Source organism: Schistocerca gregaria, chromosome 9 (genome assembly GCF_023897955.1).
Source record: "Schistocerca gregaria isolate iqSchGreg1 chromosome 9, iqSchGreg1.2, whole genome shotgun sequence".
Taxonomy (NCBI): Eukaryota; Metazoa; Arthropoda; class Insecta; order Orthoptera; family Acrididae; genus Schistocerca; species Schistocerca gregaria.
This window is the reverse complement of record NC_064928.1, coordinates 195,781,520-195,798,167: the sequence shown is the minus strand read 5'-3', so window position 1 is coordinate 195,798,167 and position 16,648 is coordinate 195,781,520. Positions and strand designations below refer to the sequence as shown.

Below are 16,648 nucleotides of genomic sequence, written 5' to 3'. Positions count from 1 at the left end.
TGCACGGTCTAAGTGTCCCATACTCATCCATTTCAAACAGCTATTGAAACTTCTTATTTTGAAGCAGAATAATAGAAAACTGTTAGTGCATTCAAAAGAAGAAGGACCATGGCAGATGTATGCCATGCTGTACTTCATCTGAAAGTTTATTAGCTGCAAAACCGAAAGACCTAAGGATGATGACACCATTTCTTCAATGCCAACAGGGAGTTTTACTGTAAACTTTGCAACATCCGATGCCAAGAACAGAGTAGTTTGACAAACAGAATTCAATAGTGAAGAACGCTTTTGTTTTTCATGATTTTATAACGTTTTCCTCTCATAAAAATGTAAATACATGAGAAATGGTATTTGCTGATTACTGTTCAACTAGCTAAAATATTACTGCTATATTTCTTTACTATTATCAGAAATAAAACTTAGTGCCCATATATAAATGGCTCTTGGAACAAAAGTACTTATTGGCACCGAGAACCAGTCAGTTTCCTGGTATGGCAATGGCATTTAGAATGTTGTTAATATTTTTTTTTTTTTCTAATTTGTCTCATTATATTTGCAGTGATGAGATGGGCAGCGTAATTCTGTGATGTCAGAATACCTTATAAATCTGTTGGAAACAATTAAGTCATGTACAAAGAAAAGATACTGTATTTGTTGGCATATAAGACACAATGACGTACAAGAAGTGCTCAATTTTTTTTAGAGAAAATATTTCTCACTTAATACATCTAGCGAAAAATAATTATAAGACATGTACCTCAAATATCTAGGCAAGATAAATAGGAAAATGTCTTTTACAGCGCTCAGAGATGATCTATTTTTCAAAAGTGATTTTTTTTAGAGAATTGCACAGCACTGCATTAAGAAACTGATTTTTCAGGTCAGTACGAAGCAAACAGAAGAGGGACCATACTGCAACGGTCGCTTGTTAGTCTGTGAAATAACTGATACACATCTGTAAGTATCTTTTTCAGTTTTAACTATATGTTGTAGTGTTACAGTTTCATTTTTCTTCCTATGTGTAATAATCTGTAATACTTTTTTAAATAGTTTTCCTGCCTTTATTTAGGAAACCATTTCCCAATATGCAAAATAATATCAGAAAAAAAAGAAGAAGAAGAAAATAAGAGGGAAGTACGGTTTTTATTGCTTTTGTGTTGTATGAAAAGCACCACTGACTTGCAGACTAGAAAGTTTTAGAAGTAATCAGCACCATTACTCTTCTCCTTAAATGTAACAGTTTCTTTGTTCTTGAACACACGACGTATCACAAAATATTTTCTGTTATCTGGCAATTTTTGTTGAGAATATAACAGAGTAAGCCATCAGCATTTTTAGTATCTGATCCATAAATCTGTGATGATTACTTTTTTTTTTTTAAATACTGAATAACACCCAAGTTGTGCCATAGATAACTTTGGTTGAACTTAGAAATAACATGGACTGAACAAATTACTTGGACTTTAACACAGTATTGCAAATACTCTGCATGACCCTATATCAGAAAGTACTGTTAATAAAAAGTTTTTTTATGGAGTACATAAAACTGATGGTTTGCAGGAAGAGAAACATCTCCACCAGCACAGATCTTTGTTACAGTATATGATAAGTAGCAGCAGAAAGTCACATACAAAGTTGAATAGCTATAAACAATGTGCTATGATACTAAAGTGAATCATTTATCCTCACTGTAAAGGGAAACATCACAACCAACCCTAATAAGTAACAATGTAATCTAAACCCATAATTATATGACAATAACAAACTAATGACTGACGAAGAAAACAGTCAACAAGGTGAAATATTTCAGCATTTGACTAATCAATTTCATATGAACATCCAGAAAATGTATTTAAATTGGATACAAATTTGTGTTCCATTACAGTTTTATTGTAAAATGTTTTCTTTCTCAATGTTTGTGAGCACAGCATTTCTATTAGGAAGTTGCTTCAATTTTCTGTGAGTGGTTATGCTTGCCACATTCATAGAAAAACTATTAGGAAGGATTTTATACTACTCAAACACTCAACAGTTTTGGAAATTAGATTTTTTCATATGTATGTCACAACACATTTCTAACACATATTTACCTCTTTATTTCTTAACAACACTGCACTACAAGAACTTAAGAATATTTTTGAATCCTACTTGTACGAGTACCTTTCTATATGGTTCAAACTACTCAAAATTTCTGCTGTAGTATTTGTTAATAGCTTGTAGTTTCTCAGCAATTTACATGTCACAGCATATTGTGCGCACTTAAAGGAAGGATATTACTTTCATTTCCTGTCTTAGTGACATTCGTTCTTAGCATAAATTTGCTTTCTTCCCTGATTAATGCTCAGCACCTTCTTCTCTCCTCAAACTACATCACAATTCTAATTTATTTTATTTTCTTGTAATTGTAAAACATATACAGACTACGTAACCCTCCACAAATTCCATTCTAATGCAAAATGACTCCGTACAACAACTCAGGAGTAGCACAAACGTTCGAAGACCTTTCCAAACATCTGTGCCTACCATTCTGAATTCAGTCACATACAGAAATTTTAACTGTTCACAGAACCTGAGATTCTTGGTCTTCATGAAGTCCAATATGTAAAGGGATGTATTCATTCACATTTACGAGATCTACTTTCACACTTGAACAAAAGTATTCACCACACAAACTCAACAAAAAAGCATAGACAATCTTCTTACATTTGCACCAAACACAGCTACCAGATACTAAGTAAATAGTTTATAAATCAGTCTTCTGGTAACAAAAAATTGTACTTAATAAGCACCAATAAAAATAATTTAAATATCTTGCACTAATACACTACTAAGAAACTGTCCTTTTGTTCTAAACAACATTAAAGAGTTTCTCATGCCAATTCAATGTTCTTGGGGACATAAAATAGTGTATCTTTTCTGACAAGTTCTCTGCTCATGGCGGCAGCATGCCCAGTAAACTTGGTGCTAAAAGAGTTTTGTAAACATATAGAATCTGACAGGCATTTCACTCTCTTACAATGAGAGACTGTAGCAACTGCCAACTATCAGTACAATCAAGACAAATACATACAAGCTGGTTGCTCAGAAATAATACAAATCTATCTTTTAATCAGGTTAAAAACGAAGCCACTCCACTGTGTGGCAAGCGCAAATAAAGATAGTGTACATCACTGACAGCTATAATGAAATAAACACTACCACTTTTGGAATGCCACGTGCAGAGTCAATACAATGCCTAATGTGATCTGCAATATTATAGCTCATTGTACCTCAGTCTGCTTGCTTGTAAATTGTGATGCTGCCCACTTACTCATAAAAACCAGCAAATGTCTACCACACATTCAGAATGTTTCAGATGTGCAGCAAACTCATGTTGCAGATCAGAGGTACGTGTTGAGACTGCCGAGTGAGGAACGGTTGCCGTCCTGCGCACACCCTTCAGCAGCGGAGCCGAGGGGTGCGCGCCACACACGTGATCAGTGACCACTCGTCGCACCGGGTGTGCCGCTGCCTGCTTTTAGAGCCCTGCGTCCTTGCCCTTCTTCTGCCTGGATCTGGTACGCCAGGGGGTGGATCTTGAAGCCGTACAATCTGAGGCAGTCACGACACGAGCATTAGAATTGTCAAGTACATAGCATGAGAAATGTGGTACAAAAATGGGAAAAATCAAATAGAAAAAAAAAGAACAACTGTTTTTATTTCTAGAGGTTGAAAAGTGTTAATAATTTATTTTATGAATAAAGTACTTCAAATAGCTGTATCAAATTCTGAGTTATTTTCCTGTCATCAGTCATGACACTATAGAAATGATACTTCTATAAAAAAAGTGATTAAATATTTGATAATAATCATTTCCATTTGTTAATACCGATAGAATTTAATAATAATGCTACCAGTGAGATTCAAACTAGCAACCTCTATGATTACATGAATTCTGCACTGCACACTTAACTAGCGGTGAACGTCTTCCAAGGCGATTCCTTATCTCCCCCCCCCCCGCCCCCCCCCCCTCCTCTCTCTCTCTCTCTCTCTCTCTCTCTCTCTCTCTCTCTCTCTCTCTCTCTCAGGCAGAACTGAGTCTTACTCTTTTAGAAAATTGACATCCTGGCACTGACACACTGACATAAAGGGATCTTTAGCCCATGGGATAAGTGCAAGGCAAAAGGAGGAAGGGGTGGGGGTAAAATAATTACTGCCTTATTTCACTTTATACAGAACCTGACATTAAAATCTACCATACAAAGTATGACTACGCAATAACGAGACTATTGCCGTGAAACATTTTATTTCAAAAACATACATATCTAGTTATTGTCACCCTCAATATACTCCCCTCCTCTATCCCCATACACCATGCAAATTTTCCATTGATGAAAACAGTGCTGGATGTCCTCGATGATGTGTGCCACTTTTTATTTCAGCTCTTCAATGGACTGAAATCTTGTTTCTTTTAATGCAGATTTGACCTTCGGAAAGACATGAGTCATATGCTGCTAGGTCAAGAGAATACGGTGCGCAATCAAACAATGGGATGCTGTCCTCCCTAGAAACTTCTTAACACACAATGTGCTATTAGCCAGTGCATTGTCTTGATGCAGAACCGATGACGTTTTCTTCCACAGTTCAGTTCTTTCTTTCTTATTTTCTGAAGGAATTGAGCAAGAACCTCAAGGTAGTAATGTTGAATAGTTTGATCTACAAGAACCAAGACAATACACAATTCTCGGAGTATCCAAAAAACACTTATCATTGTTTTGCATCTCCACTTGCTCGTTAGACCTCTTTTCGCTCTTGGTGAAGTTGGACCCTTCCGTTGCATGGTCAGACATTTTAGTTTCTGCATTATAAGTTAAAAACCAAGGTTTGTGACATGTTACCTATCTTTCCCAGATATTAGAATCATTTTCAACGGCATTTCAACTTCAAGGAGTACAAACTTTTTAAGAATTTATTCTTGTTCAAGTGTGAGAATTTTCGTCACCAGTATCGCATCAATTCAGAGGCTGTCAACAATGGCCTGCACTCTGTATATTGTTGAAACTCTTTATAGAATCATAGACATAATCAAGCTTGCCAACCATGAAGGTGAAAGAAAAATGTTCAATTTTTTTAATGGAAATTCACCAGACTTAGCAAACGACCCTTCTATACTGCAATATAATGTATTGTTATTGCGCACTTGCAAATCTGGAGAAAAGTTTTGACATAAATTACATCTTCCATATAAGTATTCATTAATTATAAAATTTAAGTTTTAACGTGAGAGTGAAAAACAGGTCACGCCTATTCTGGGCAACACAAACGAGACATTCCAACTGAATGTGAGGGCATATAAAAAACTGTGGCTACACAATCCTTGTCAGCAACACACATCTGGCAGTCACTTTTTTTCCCTACAATAGTATCTGAATGGAGACTGCATTAGAAATGACATTCATAACAATAACATACATTTATCATACTGATCTGATAATTGGGATCTTCATTGACAGTTACAAGAGGAAACCTGTACATCTACATACACACACTGCAAAACCACTGTGGAGTGAATGGCAGAAGGTACTTTTCATCTTACCATTCATTAGTTTCCTTCTGCTTCAGTAGCATATGAAGCATGGGAATAATGACTGCTTAAACGTCACTGTATCTGCCGTAACTAGTGTTATCTTGTCTTTGCAGGTGCTGCTGGAGTGATGTGTAGGGGCACGAAGAGTGAAGAGTCTCTCTGGATTGTTCACTTGATACTAGTTCACGAAATTTTGTAAGCAGGCTTTTTCAAGATATCTGGGATCTGTCTTCAAGCATCTGCCAATTGAGATTTTATGACAGTTCTGTGATGCTCTCTTACGAATCGCACAAACTTGCTATTATTGTGCCATCAACTGTATAATTTTAATGTCCCCAGTTAGTCATATCTGTTGTGTGTCACCAGAGCAATATTCTAAGATGGGAAGCAGCAGTCATTTCAAAGTAGTCTCCTTTCCAGGCCAACTACATTTTCCCAGTATCCTGCAATGAACTGAGGTGTACCACCTGCCTAACCTGCAATTTTGCCTAAGTGATCTTTCCATTTAATATCCTTGCAAACTGTTAAATCCAGGTATTTATACTAATCGATCTATTTCAACTGAATGCACTGATGTGGTAGTTATAAGATGCAGTAGTGAACTGATTATCCAAGTACTGTCAAATGAAATAACTGAAAGCATTCCATCTGGCACATTCCAAGTTGCACACATGAGCAATCACACATTCCAGTGTCGCTGGGCTGCTCAGTTCCACAGTTTACCCCTCATTGGCAACTGTCACTGCTGCTATTCAGTGATGAATGCTGAACTTTCAGCTTGTGACAGAATGTGGTGCTGTGGCACCCTTTTGCAAGTGTGACTACATGTTAACAAGTTTTTAGCGTTTGAAGTACAATTTTTTTTATTTCGTTTTTATTATCTAATTGAGCCTCTATGGATTGCGTGGTAACAACCAATTTAATTTTAGTGTCTACGTCTTTTTCTTGTTCCAGCTTTGACTTCCTGCCAGTATCTTCTGAGCCCTCCAAGAAGTGCCTGTTTATGCTCTTCGGATAATGGTCCTCTCCGTCTTTTGGACGTTGATGTCATTTTAAAACCTTTGTAGTTGTTCACCAATCTTCTAAATTTGCTACTGTCAGGAATTTCTCTTTCTGAGATACCAATCTGCCTAAGATCCTTTTCACATTCTTTGAATCATCTTGGCAATGTTTTCTTAGATTGGATGAAACTCCATATTCTTTTAGTCAGTCAGTCACCATCCATCCTCATGAGATGACCGTAAAATAACAACCGTCTCTTCTTAATGTATGCTGTCATAGGTTCTGTCTTACTGTACAAGTCCTCATTTGCTCTCATTTGCCATTGTCCATCAACCCATCTATTACTTAGGATTTTCCCTAATATTCTACACTCTCCCCTTTCCAGCCGCTCAGCTTGACCTTGTCTATTGATGGTCAAATTTTCAGACACATAAGCCCTCAGGTTTTACCACTGTATTATAATGTCAGAACTTGGCCCCTAAACTCTTAGACTTTTTGTTATAAGCATTTTTCGTCAGGTGGTATGCTTGCACTAACTTCCTCATCCTGGCATTAATTGCTTCTTCTTCTAATCCATTCTCATGGATGACTTCAGCGAGATACCTGAAATTCTTAACTCATCTGATTTTTCCCAGATTGGTGACCATCCATTCAGGTCCATCAAAGCTGATCATCATATATTTTGTCTTTTGCATAGAGATCTGGAGTCCAACTTTTTCAGCAATTTCTCACAGCCTATTGATCTTGTTGACTGCTGACTATGTTGTTAGCAAAAATGGTCAGGTCATCCGCAAAGGCCAAGCTGCCAATGTACACTCCTTTATTCTTAGGACCAAGTCTGAGCCACTCTTCATCTGTTTCTTCTTGAGCTAACAACTTTCTCTACTCTCAAATGACCTTTTCCAAGACGCAATACAGTTGAAAAGGAGTGGGGATAGTCCATCTCCTTGTCTTACGCACGTTCTGATTGTAAAGTGTTCTGATATCACACCCATAAATTTTATTTTTGACACTGTGTTAGTGACAGTTTGTTTGATCAGCTTTCTTTATGTATCATCTAACCCAAACTCTTCCAAAATATTCATTAATGCCTGACAGTCTGATGTCATATGCCTTCTGAAAATCAACAAACAGGACCACGTAGATATTTCCTCCTGTTTTCTTGTACCTGATGATGTTCTTTAGGTTAAAGATCTGTTCTGGGCAAGAACAACCCTTTCGGAAACCAGCTTGATACCTCCCCAAACAGTTGCTCACGATGACCTTGTATTCTGTTCTGTATTGCTTTGGAGGGAATCTTAAATGGAACAGATACTAATGAGATGCCCTATAGTTATTGCTAATCATTTTATCAACTTTTTTGTGCAGAGGCTGGATTAACGCTGACTGCCATTCAGTTGGTATCATCCCAGTTCTCCAGATCTCCTGAAAAAGTTGGACTAGTACATCTAAAGTTTCATTATTTGCGAGCTTAAGTAGTTTCGCCACTATTGAATCTTCTACAGATGCCTTATTATTCTTAATGTTAATGATGATCTCTTTGATCTCCTCTTTACTAGGTGGAGATGAGTTGGGTAGTTTGTGGATCGTGGCACATACAAGGAATCTTTCTTTCAGTTCATCAAAATTAAGTAGGTTTTCAAAATAATGAGACATGATGGTGCAGTTTTCTTTGTTGTTCAGGCCACCTCTAAAACAGACTAGGGGCTTGGTATCCTTTCAAATTCAATTTGAATGTCTGATAGAAGTCTCTGTTATTGTTTCTCCGGAAATCCTGATCAATCTGTTCTAACTGCTGTTTCTCATACAATTGCTTAGCCATTCATAAAGCTCTGGCTGCATATTTTCGAACTTCACAGAATACATCAAAATATTCAGGTCTCCTGGTAGAGTTCCACTTTTTCCATGCGTTTGTTCTTTCGGCCACCTCCTCATCACAAACCTCATTCCACCATCTATGTTTTCTCTTTATAGCTGTCAGGATAGCAGTATTAGATGCTTGTTGGATCATAAAGGCATCTGTTCATTTATGGGATTGAAATGTCAGTTGCTAGTGTTATTGTTCCAATACGTTTTGACTAATTTTGAGATTCGCAATGTCATAAATATGAATTTTATTTCTGGTTTACACAACCTTATTGAGAAGGATGAAATTCAGTTTGATCTTGGAGAGGTAATGATCCGAATCAAACTGGGCACCCGTCTGTACTTTAACATTCATTATTTACTTAATTGTCTCCTAGAGATTGCTACATGATCAATCTGTTTCTCTCCAAACACATTGCCTGGTGATCGCCAAGTCTTCGGTTCACTTGGCTTGTGTTTGTAAAATGTTGACATTATCTGGAGACTGAAGGATAGACACAGATTGAAGAGTCTTATATCTTTTCTGTTAGTCATCTTGTGAGCAGGATACTTTCCAATTGTTGATCTGAATTGAGTTTCTATTCCCAGTTGAGCACTTAAGTCACCTAGTAGGATCTTTATGTTCTTAGATGGTATTTTCTCTAACTGTTCTTCAAGAAGGGCCCAAAACTGTTCAAATTTCTCGTAAATACAACAATATTAAACATTTAAAAAATTAAACCCATTACATAATATGCAAGTGTACTTGCCAGTGAAGAGGGAAGCTTGCACAGAAAAATTGTGAAAATAACAACACCAGGACGACATACGGGATAAGCTCTTTCCTTCAGACGATTCAGCACCTGAAGAAGAACACCATACAGCCAATTTGTATCCAAACCAGCTGGATTGATTAAAGAATGTTCAGCATTTGAAGAATAACATACCAAGATTTTAAGCCTGTCTTTAGTGTGGTGGTGATAATCAGTTACCCAATTATTTGTTGACAATGAAATAACTGCCATTGTCCAGGACAACTGAGACATTTGCAACACCGAGGAAAGAACCAAGTGACAATGAGTGGGCTGAAAATCTAACATCTACTGAGAAAGCTTTCCACTGCATTGAGACAGCTGTTAGAGGTACGTCAAAGCCTTGTAATGGATGGTTACCAGGACTTCTGCTGTTCAATATGGAATGAAAACAAATATCTGTAACCAATTTTAGTGCGCCATTACACCATCTTCAGGTCTATTGTCCAACATGAATGGAGAAGAATCCAATCTCGTGTGCAGCCATAAGAGGACCCAATATTATATAACTCTTGTCCAACAACTTGTACGATGAACAAAGAGACAGTGTCATGCGAACCAGAGACCTGGGCACACCAGTTATACACTGGAGAGCCACAGGAAACTAGTACACCTGCCTAATATTGTGTAGGCCCCCCCATGAGCATGCAGTGCCACAACATGACATGGCATGGACTTTACTAATATCTGAAGTAATGCTGGAGGGAATTGACAGCATGAATCCTGCAGGGCTGTGCATAAATCCATAAGAGTAAGAGGGAGTGTAGATCTCTTCTGAACAGTACAATGCAAGGTATCCGAGATATGCTCAATAATGTTGATGTCCGGGGAGTTTGGCGGCCAGCAGAAGTGTTTGAAGTGCTCCTGGAGCCATTCTGTAGCAATTCTGGACTTGTGGCGTGTCACATTGTCCTGCTTGAATTGCCCAAGTCTGTCAGAATGCACAATGGACTTGAATGGATGCAGGTGATCAGAAAGGATGCTTACGTCAGAGTGGTATCTAGACTTATCAGGGGTCCCATATCACTCCAACTGCACATGCTCCACATCATTACAGTGCGTCCACCAGCTTGAACACACTCCTGCTGACAAGCTGGGTCCACAGATTCACGAGGCTGTCTCCACACCTGTACACGTCCATCCACTCGATACAATTTGAAACAACACTCTGACTAGGCAACATGGTTCCAGTCATCAACAGTCCAATGTCAGTGTTGACAGGCCCAGGTGAGGTGTAAAGCTTTGAGTCATGCAGTCATCAAGGATAAACTAGTGGGCCTTGGGCTCCGAAAGCCCATATCGATGAGGTTTCGTTGAATGGTATGCTTGCTAACACTTGTTGACGGTCCAACACTGAAATTTGCAGCAATTTGCGGAAGGGTTGCACTTCTGTCACGTTGTCAGATTCTCTCCTTCAGTAGTTGTTGGTCCTGTTCTTGCAAAAAAAATTTTCGGCCACAGTGATGTCAGATTTGATTTTTACCAGATTCCTGGTATTCACAGTACACTCGTGACATGGCCGTATGGGAAAATCTCCACTTTATCACTACCTCGGAGATGCTGTGTCCCATCTCTTGTACGTCGACCATGTTCAAACTCACTTAAATCTTGATAACCTGCCAATGTAGTGGCAGTAACAGATCTAACAACTGCACCACACACTTGTTGTCTCATGTAGGTCTTGCAGACTGCAGAAGCAAATTCTGCCCATTTACATCTCTCTGTATTTGAATACATACCAGTTTCTTTGATGCTTCAGCGTATGATAGTGGCTGCTCCTATGACTGTACACGTTATTGGGTTTCTACCAATTCATGTTGGGTGAAGAGCCCAAGATGGTTTAAAGGTGCACACAAACTGGTCGCATAAATAATGTAATGCATTACTGATGGCTAAAGTTATTTTAATTTATTTTCAGTTCTGAAACGATCTGAACTTAACCAAACATGCCTCATCTCCAATTGTTTGAAATACTTGATACTCTATAGTACCACATTTCGGCATTTTGTGAAATATACAATTTACATTCCCTAAAAAAAAAGTTGCCAATCTTTGTACTACTTTGAAATCATACGGAGATTTGACTGGATGTTTGTCCAGCTTTCTCACGCTTTACATCATTACAGACAACTGCATCACCTGCAAAAAGTCTGACATTACTACTGATGTTGTGTGCCAAGTCATTAACCTTTTTCTGCTACAGATGTGCTCTCTGCATTCTGTGCTGAGGGCAGCTTTTGTTATGGCCATACTGCTCACCAAATTCTGGTGCCTGTGCTAAGAGAGAGCATTCCAACCAACACAAAATACTTATCATTCATTTTTTCAAGAACTATTAGGTGAAAAATTTGATTTTTGCACATCTTACTCTGATATTTTCACTCGATAAAAGACTGAATTTCTTTTCATTATCCAGCATGCTTACTGTGTTGCATCAAATTATGTAAAACTCTACATGCAATTTTAAACAGTTTACAGAGGTAGAAACACATTGTCTATACTTTGTGTATGGTTGATTTTAGCTCTTACATTGCAGTGAATGACACACCTGGTGAATGACACAGCAGGATGCATATACATGTCCGCATCAGTGAAAGGTTTAATACACAATATGAACAAGTGTCCCAAGACACTTTGCTGCAGCATATCTGAAGTTGCTTCTGAAAGAAGGAGAACTGTGATTCTTCTCCTGTTGCCACGTAATCAGCAGGATCAGAAATGGACACCCTTCACCTCCCTCCCCCAACATAAGGATGCACCTTTCATTTCTGGCAGAAAGCACTAAAGGACTGTGGACCAAACAGGAAATGATACAATCATATCAAATGGTTTAATGAGAACAATTCTGTAGCATTATTCTAAAACTTCAGACATCTTCACAATGGGTCAGTGGGAGTGAAGTGCCAGGAAACAACTACAAAGGTCACAGGTTCAATCCCCAGTCACTCCCAGGATTTTAATATGTCACCTGTCACTATCTTCACCACTGGCTACATTTATTACTTAGAATTTTCTAAGATGTACAGTGGTTCAGGATCCATGTTAAACTATGGGTTTAAGAGTCACAGGAAGGCAATACACTGCGATGTCCGAACAAACTTTCAGGTTTTTACTTTGTTCTTGTAAGACATATTTTAAAAAAATTACCTTGTAGAATGTTGAATAGACACTAAAAACTTATCAGCTACCGCAACTGATATCTTTTCTTTTTATATCTGTAAGAGGAAAGAAGATAATTTTTGATTTTAATGTGAGATACCTTGGAACAAATTGTTGTGTTGGTTTTGGTGGACGACACTCTGGGTGGACCATGAAAACCATCTGAGGAAATGATGTCCCAAAGAAAGCTCCATCCACTTTGTGATGTCTGGTAGATTTTGGAACATACACGTCATTAGACTTTGGGCAGTACAGTTTCACCATTTCTTCTCCAGGAATGTCTGACAAACCTATGGAAAATAACAGTATCATATTAACATTCAGTAACAGGAGGAGATAATTTCTCAATGGAAAATCTGAATTTGAAAGATTTGGAAGTTTTTGTCTATATATAAACTGAATCCAAGACATTTCAAGAAAGCATACTAATTCAATAAAATAGCAGCTGCCTCACCATATGTAGTTCTCGAGTCATGGATGCATGAGGTTTATTCAGATAGTCAGTGCGATTAACCTACATATAAAAAATGCCAGTGGTTTTTGCTGGTTTCCAGAGATGAAAAAATGTCTTGGGTTTCAGTGGTTTGAAGATGACAAGTTAAAGGAGAGTGCAAAGTGTGACTCAGTTCACAAGTGGAAGAGTTGTAACTTGTTCCCCATTATGACTGGTGCCAAAATGTACGGGGAAAATATGCAGAAAAATAGCTTTAAGCTGCATGTAATAAAAGCTTTTTATGTATTAGTACCCTTTTTTTTTAAAAAAAAAATGTATTTACTACGAATACCTATCGTACCACTTGAAAACATATAATCATTGTACAATTACACTGCAATCTAAACTTTCACAGATATTCCAAAATATATTTGGACACAGCAGTCATCCTCACATACAATCAAGAACAACCTGAATTGGAAGTTACACTGAATAAACTGAAAGTAGTAGTTCTAAATTACCAATTTCATCAATCTGCATTGGGTTCACAATGTTTGAAGAAGTTTGATTTCTCTTTCCATTTTCTAATGAAATGTCACTGCATCAGATTTATTTCCTGATCCTTGCTTTGTGGTAGCAGCAGGCATTAAAATTATAAAGGGAACAACCAAAAACAGTCAGACATACTGTCTGGCCCCATACATGTGGGCAACAGCTCAGGATCAGTCATACCAGAGTGCACAAAATGTATGCGATAGGGCAATGGACAACGGCAAGGGGTGGTGTATCGCATGATGCTCTGGCCAGAAGCGCTGAGCGTTGTTCATCTATAGTGTGCACTTAGATGTGCATGTAGAACATTTTAGCACTGATTCATGTTGGTTCAGATTAAAACACTTGGCCATTTCAGTGGCTATGAGAGTTACCAGAATAACCCCCACCCACTTCCCAGGGAGTTCGGCTAGGAACTGTTTGATCATCCACCTTACAGTCATGACCTTGTTCCCATTGATTTTGATATTTTCTTGCAGTTCAAGAAATTCTTGTTGTCTTTTTGTAGTAACAAACAGCTGAAGATGACTAACACATGGGTGAATTCCCAAGTGGCAGATTTCTATGGCACAAGAATACAAAAGTTGATCCCATAATATTAAGAGTGTCTTTATTTTGATGATGATTTGAAAGTATGGAAACCTAATTTCTGGGAGATCAGCCTAGAGCATTCAAACCTTTTATGACAAATATTATGTTAAAAAGTGGTAGCATTAGTTTTCTAACCACATATCTTTCTTAGGAGTCCGACTCAGAAACAGTGGCGCAATGTGGCACTTACCACAATCTTGTCAGTTATCAGGGTAAATAACAGCTGTGTTGTGTGGTGTCGGACAGACGAGGAACATACTGAGACCACAAAGTTACATCTATCTCTGTGCAAAATGTATTGCGCAGATGCTTTCCCACTTCCACACCTTTGTAAGCAGTTGTCCCACAAAGTCTCCAAAGCTGTGGTAACCCTCGAGTGGCTGCATCAATATTTGTAGCACAAGTAGGTGGGCGGCACACTTTGTACACATTTAAAGAATAGCTGTCTTCATGATACCAACATAAACACGAATATGCAATATCACAGTGTAGTTTAAATAAATGATTGTAAGACAAACTTACACTATATGAGCTAAACACTGTTCAATTAAAAATAAACTTTCACTATATCACTCTGACCCAATGTGCTAGTCCTACCCCACAGCAAAAAAATGGCTCCGAGCACTATGGGACTTAACATCTATGGTCATCAGTCCCCTAGAACTTAGAACTACTAAAACCTAACTAACCTAAGGACATCACACAACACCCAGTCATCACGAGGCAGAGAAAATCCCTGACCCCGCCGGGAATCGAACCCGGGAGCCCGGGCGTGGGAAGCGAGAACGCTACCGCACGACCACGAGCCTCGGACTACCCCACAGCAATGACCCACTCAAAGCAGTAGGCAGTGCATCTGCAGCAAATCACAGCCAACCGCTCATTATATTGCTAATTATCTCTTCTACAACTCCCTCTTTGTGGGATTCTGTCACTAGCTCAGAATCTTTGTCATCACCTTGCACAGTCATACATTTTTTCTCACCTAGCATGTAGTTTATTTTATATTACTGCTGCTCGCTTGGACACGACAGCATAACTAAGCACCGGGTTAGCTGAAGCAATATCAAAGGAACAGGATGGGCTCACAGTTGTACAGCAACAGTGGAATGGTGCAACACAACGTTATTTATGGTTGGTGCACTTCACACAAAGGTGCGCCTGCTCGATGGTTAAGAGAGAATTCTTTACCCTGATTAATAAGGTTTGAAGACACTTATTTCTAAAGGTATATTAATTATTTTGTCCATAGACCCATCACTGGAACAAATAATTTACCATCTTTTAAAAATATGAATAAGGTCCTCACTCTATGCTTCACCAGTCTGTGTTCTGTGAAAAAATGGCAAAAACTGGAGTGAGATTATTAAGTGTAAGACATGCCACTTGGAATTTGATAAATTCCAGACACAGAAAGACTTTGTTTATGTTTTAGTCTCCACTCTTCTTTTTACAGGCAATCCAATGGAAGAATTATCATCAATACAAGAGATTACTCTCCATACGACTTGCAGACATGTGCAAACTGCCACAAAAGGAAACCCAAAAAGTTTTAAACATAGAAATATTCTTTTGAAGTTCTGTCTGTAATAGAGAGTGTTAGAGGCTAAAATTTTTCAATCACGCAGCACTTCCCCAATTTCAGAGGGCAATATGGGTGAGCAAGAGAAGTGAGCCCAAACAAGCAGACAATGTGGCTGGGGGAGGAGTGATGGGCAGGGAATGAGTTTCATCTTCCTCATACACTGTTGCCAATATTCCTACATTTTACACTGGCCACCTACTGCCAAATGGATTACGAATATTCTTTTCTAAAACGAAAGAAAGAAGAAGAAGAAATAAATAAATAAATAAATACCTGTCTTAATGTCAAGAGCATAGATGGAAAGCCAGTACTAAGCAATGAAGGGAAAACTACGGTGAACAGAATGTTAGAGAAAGGGAAGAGGATGAAGATGAATGAGAGATACAATACTGCAAAGAGAATTTGACAAAGTATTGAAAGTTGATACAAGGTCCCTGGAGTAGACAATATTACCTTAAAAGTTAATGAGTTTCTTGGGACAGCCAGCCATGAAAAAACTATTCCACCTAGTGTGCAAGATATCTGAGAAAGGTGAAGTAGCCTCAGACACAAGAGTAGTTTAAAAATTCCTATTCTGCTGGTGATAGGTGCTGACAGGTTAATAATACCAAACAATCAGTTTAACGAGTCACAATTGGAAATACTGCACTGATTTTTGTATGATACAGAAGAATGGAAAAACTGGTAGAAGTTGACCTTAGGGAGGATAATTTTGGTTCCAGAGAAATTTAGAAACACATGAGACAATATTCACTTTACTACTCATCTTCAAAGATAGGTTGAAGTATAGCAAACCTACATTTATAGCATTTGTAGATTCAGAGAAAACTTTTTACAATATTTACTGAAATAAACACAAATTCTGAAAGTATCAGGAATATAATAGAGAGAATGAAAGGTTATTTACAACTTGTACATAAACCAGACAGCAATTATAAGAATCTAAAGATATGAAAGGGAAGCAGTAGATGAGGAAAGAGTTAGACACCTATCCCCAATGTTATCCACCCAATACACAAAGCAAGCAGTAGATGAAACAATGGGAAAATTTGGAAACTGAATTAATTTACATGGAGAAGAAATAAAAGCTTTGAATCTTGGTG

At 38.0% G+C, this 16,648-nt stretch overlaps 1 protein-coding gene across 10 annotated transcripts in view; it reads right to left on the bottom strand.

The window, feature by feature from the left end:
* Nucleotides 1-630: 630 nt before the first annotated feature.
* Nucleotides 631-16,648, bottom strand: part of LOC126292298 (casein kinase II subunit beta-like) — a 65,184-nt gene continuing 49,166 nt past the window's right edge. For all 10 annotated transcript variants that reach the window (XM_049986229.1, XM_049986231.1, XM_049986224.1 and 7 more), the window contains exons 5-6: nucleotides 12,485-12,674; nucleotides 631-3,591 (exon numbers count right to left, since the gene is read on the bottom strand). In XM_049986229.1, coding sequence (XP_049842186.1) covers nucleotides 3,477-3,591; nucleotides 12,485-12,674 — 305 coding nt within the window. In that variant the 3' untranslated portion in view covers nucleotides 631-3,476. The remainder of the gene's footprint in view (nucleotides 3,592-12,484; nucleotides 12,675-16,648) is intronic.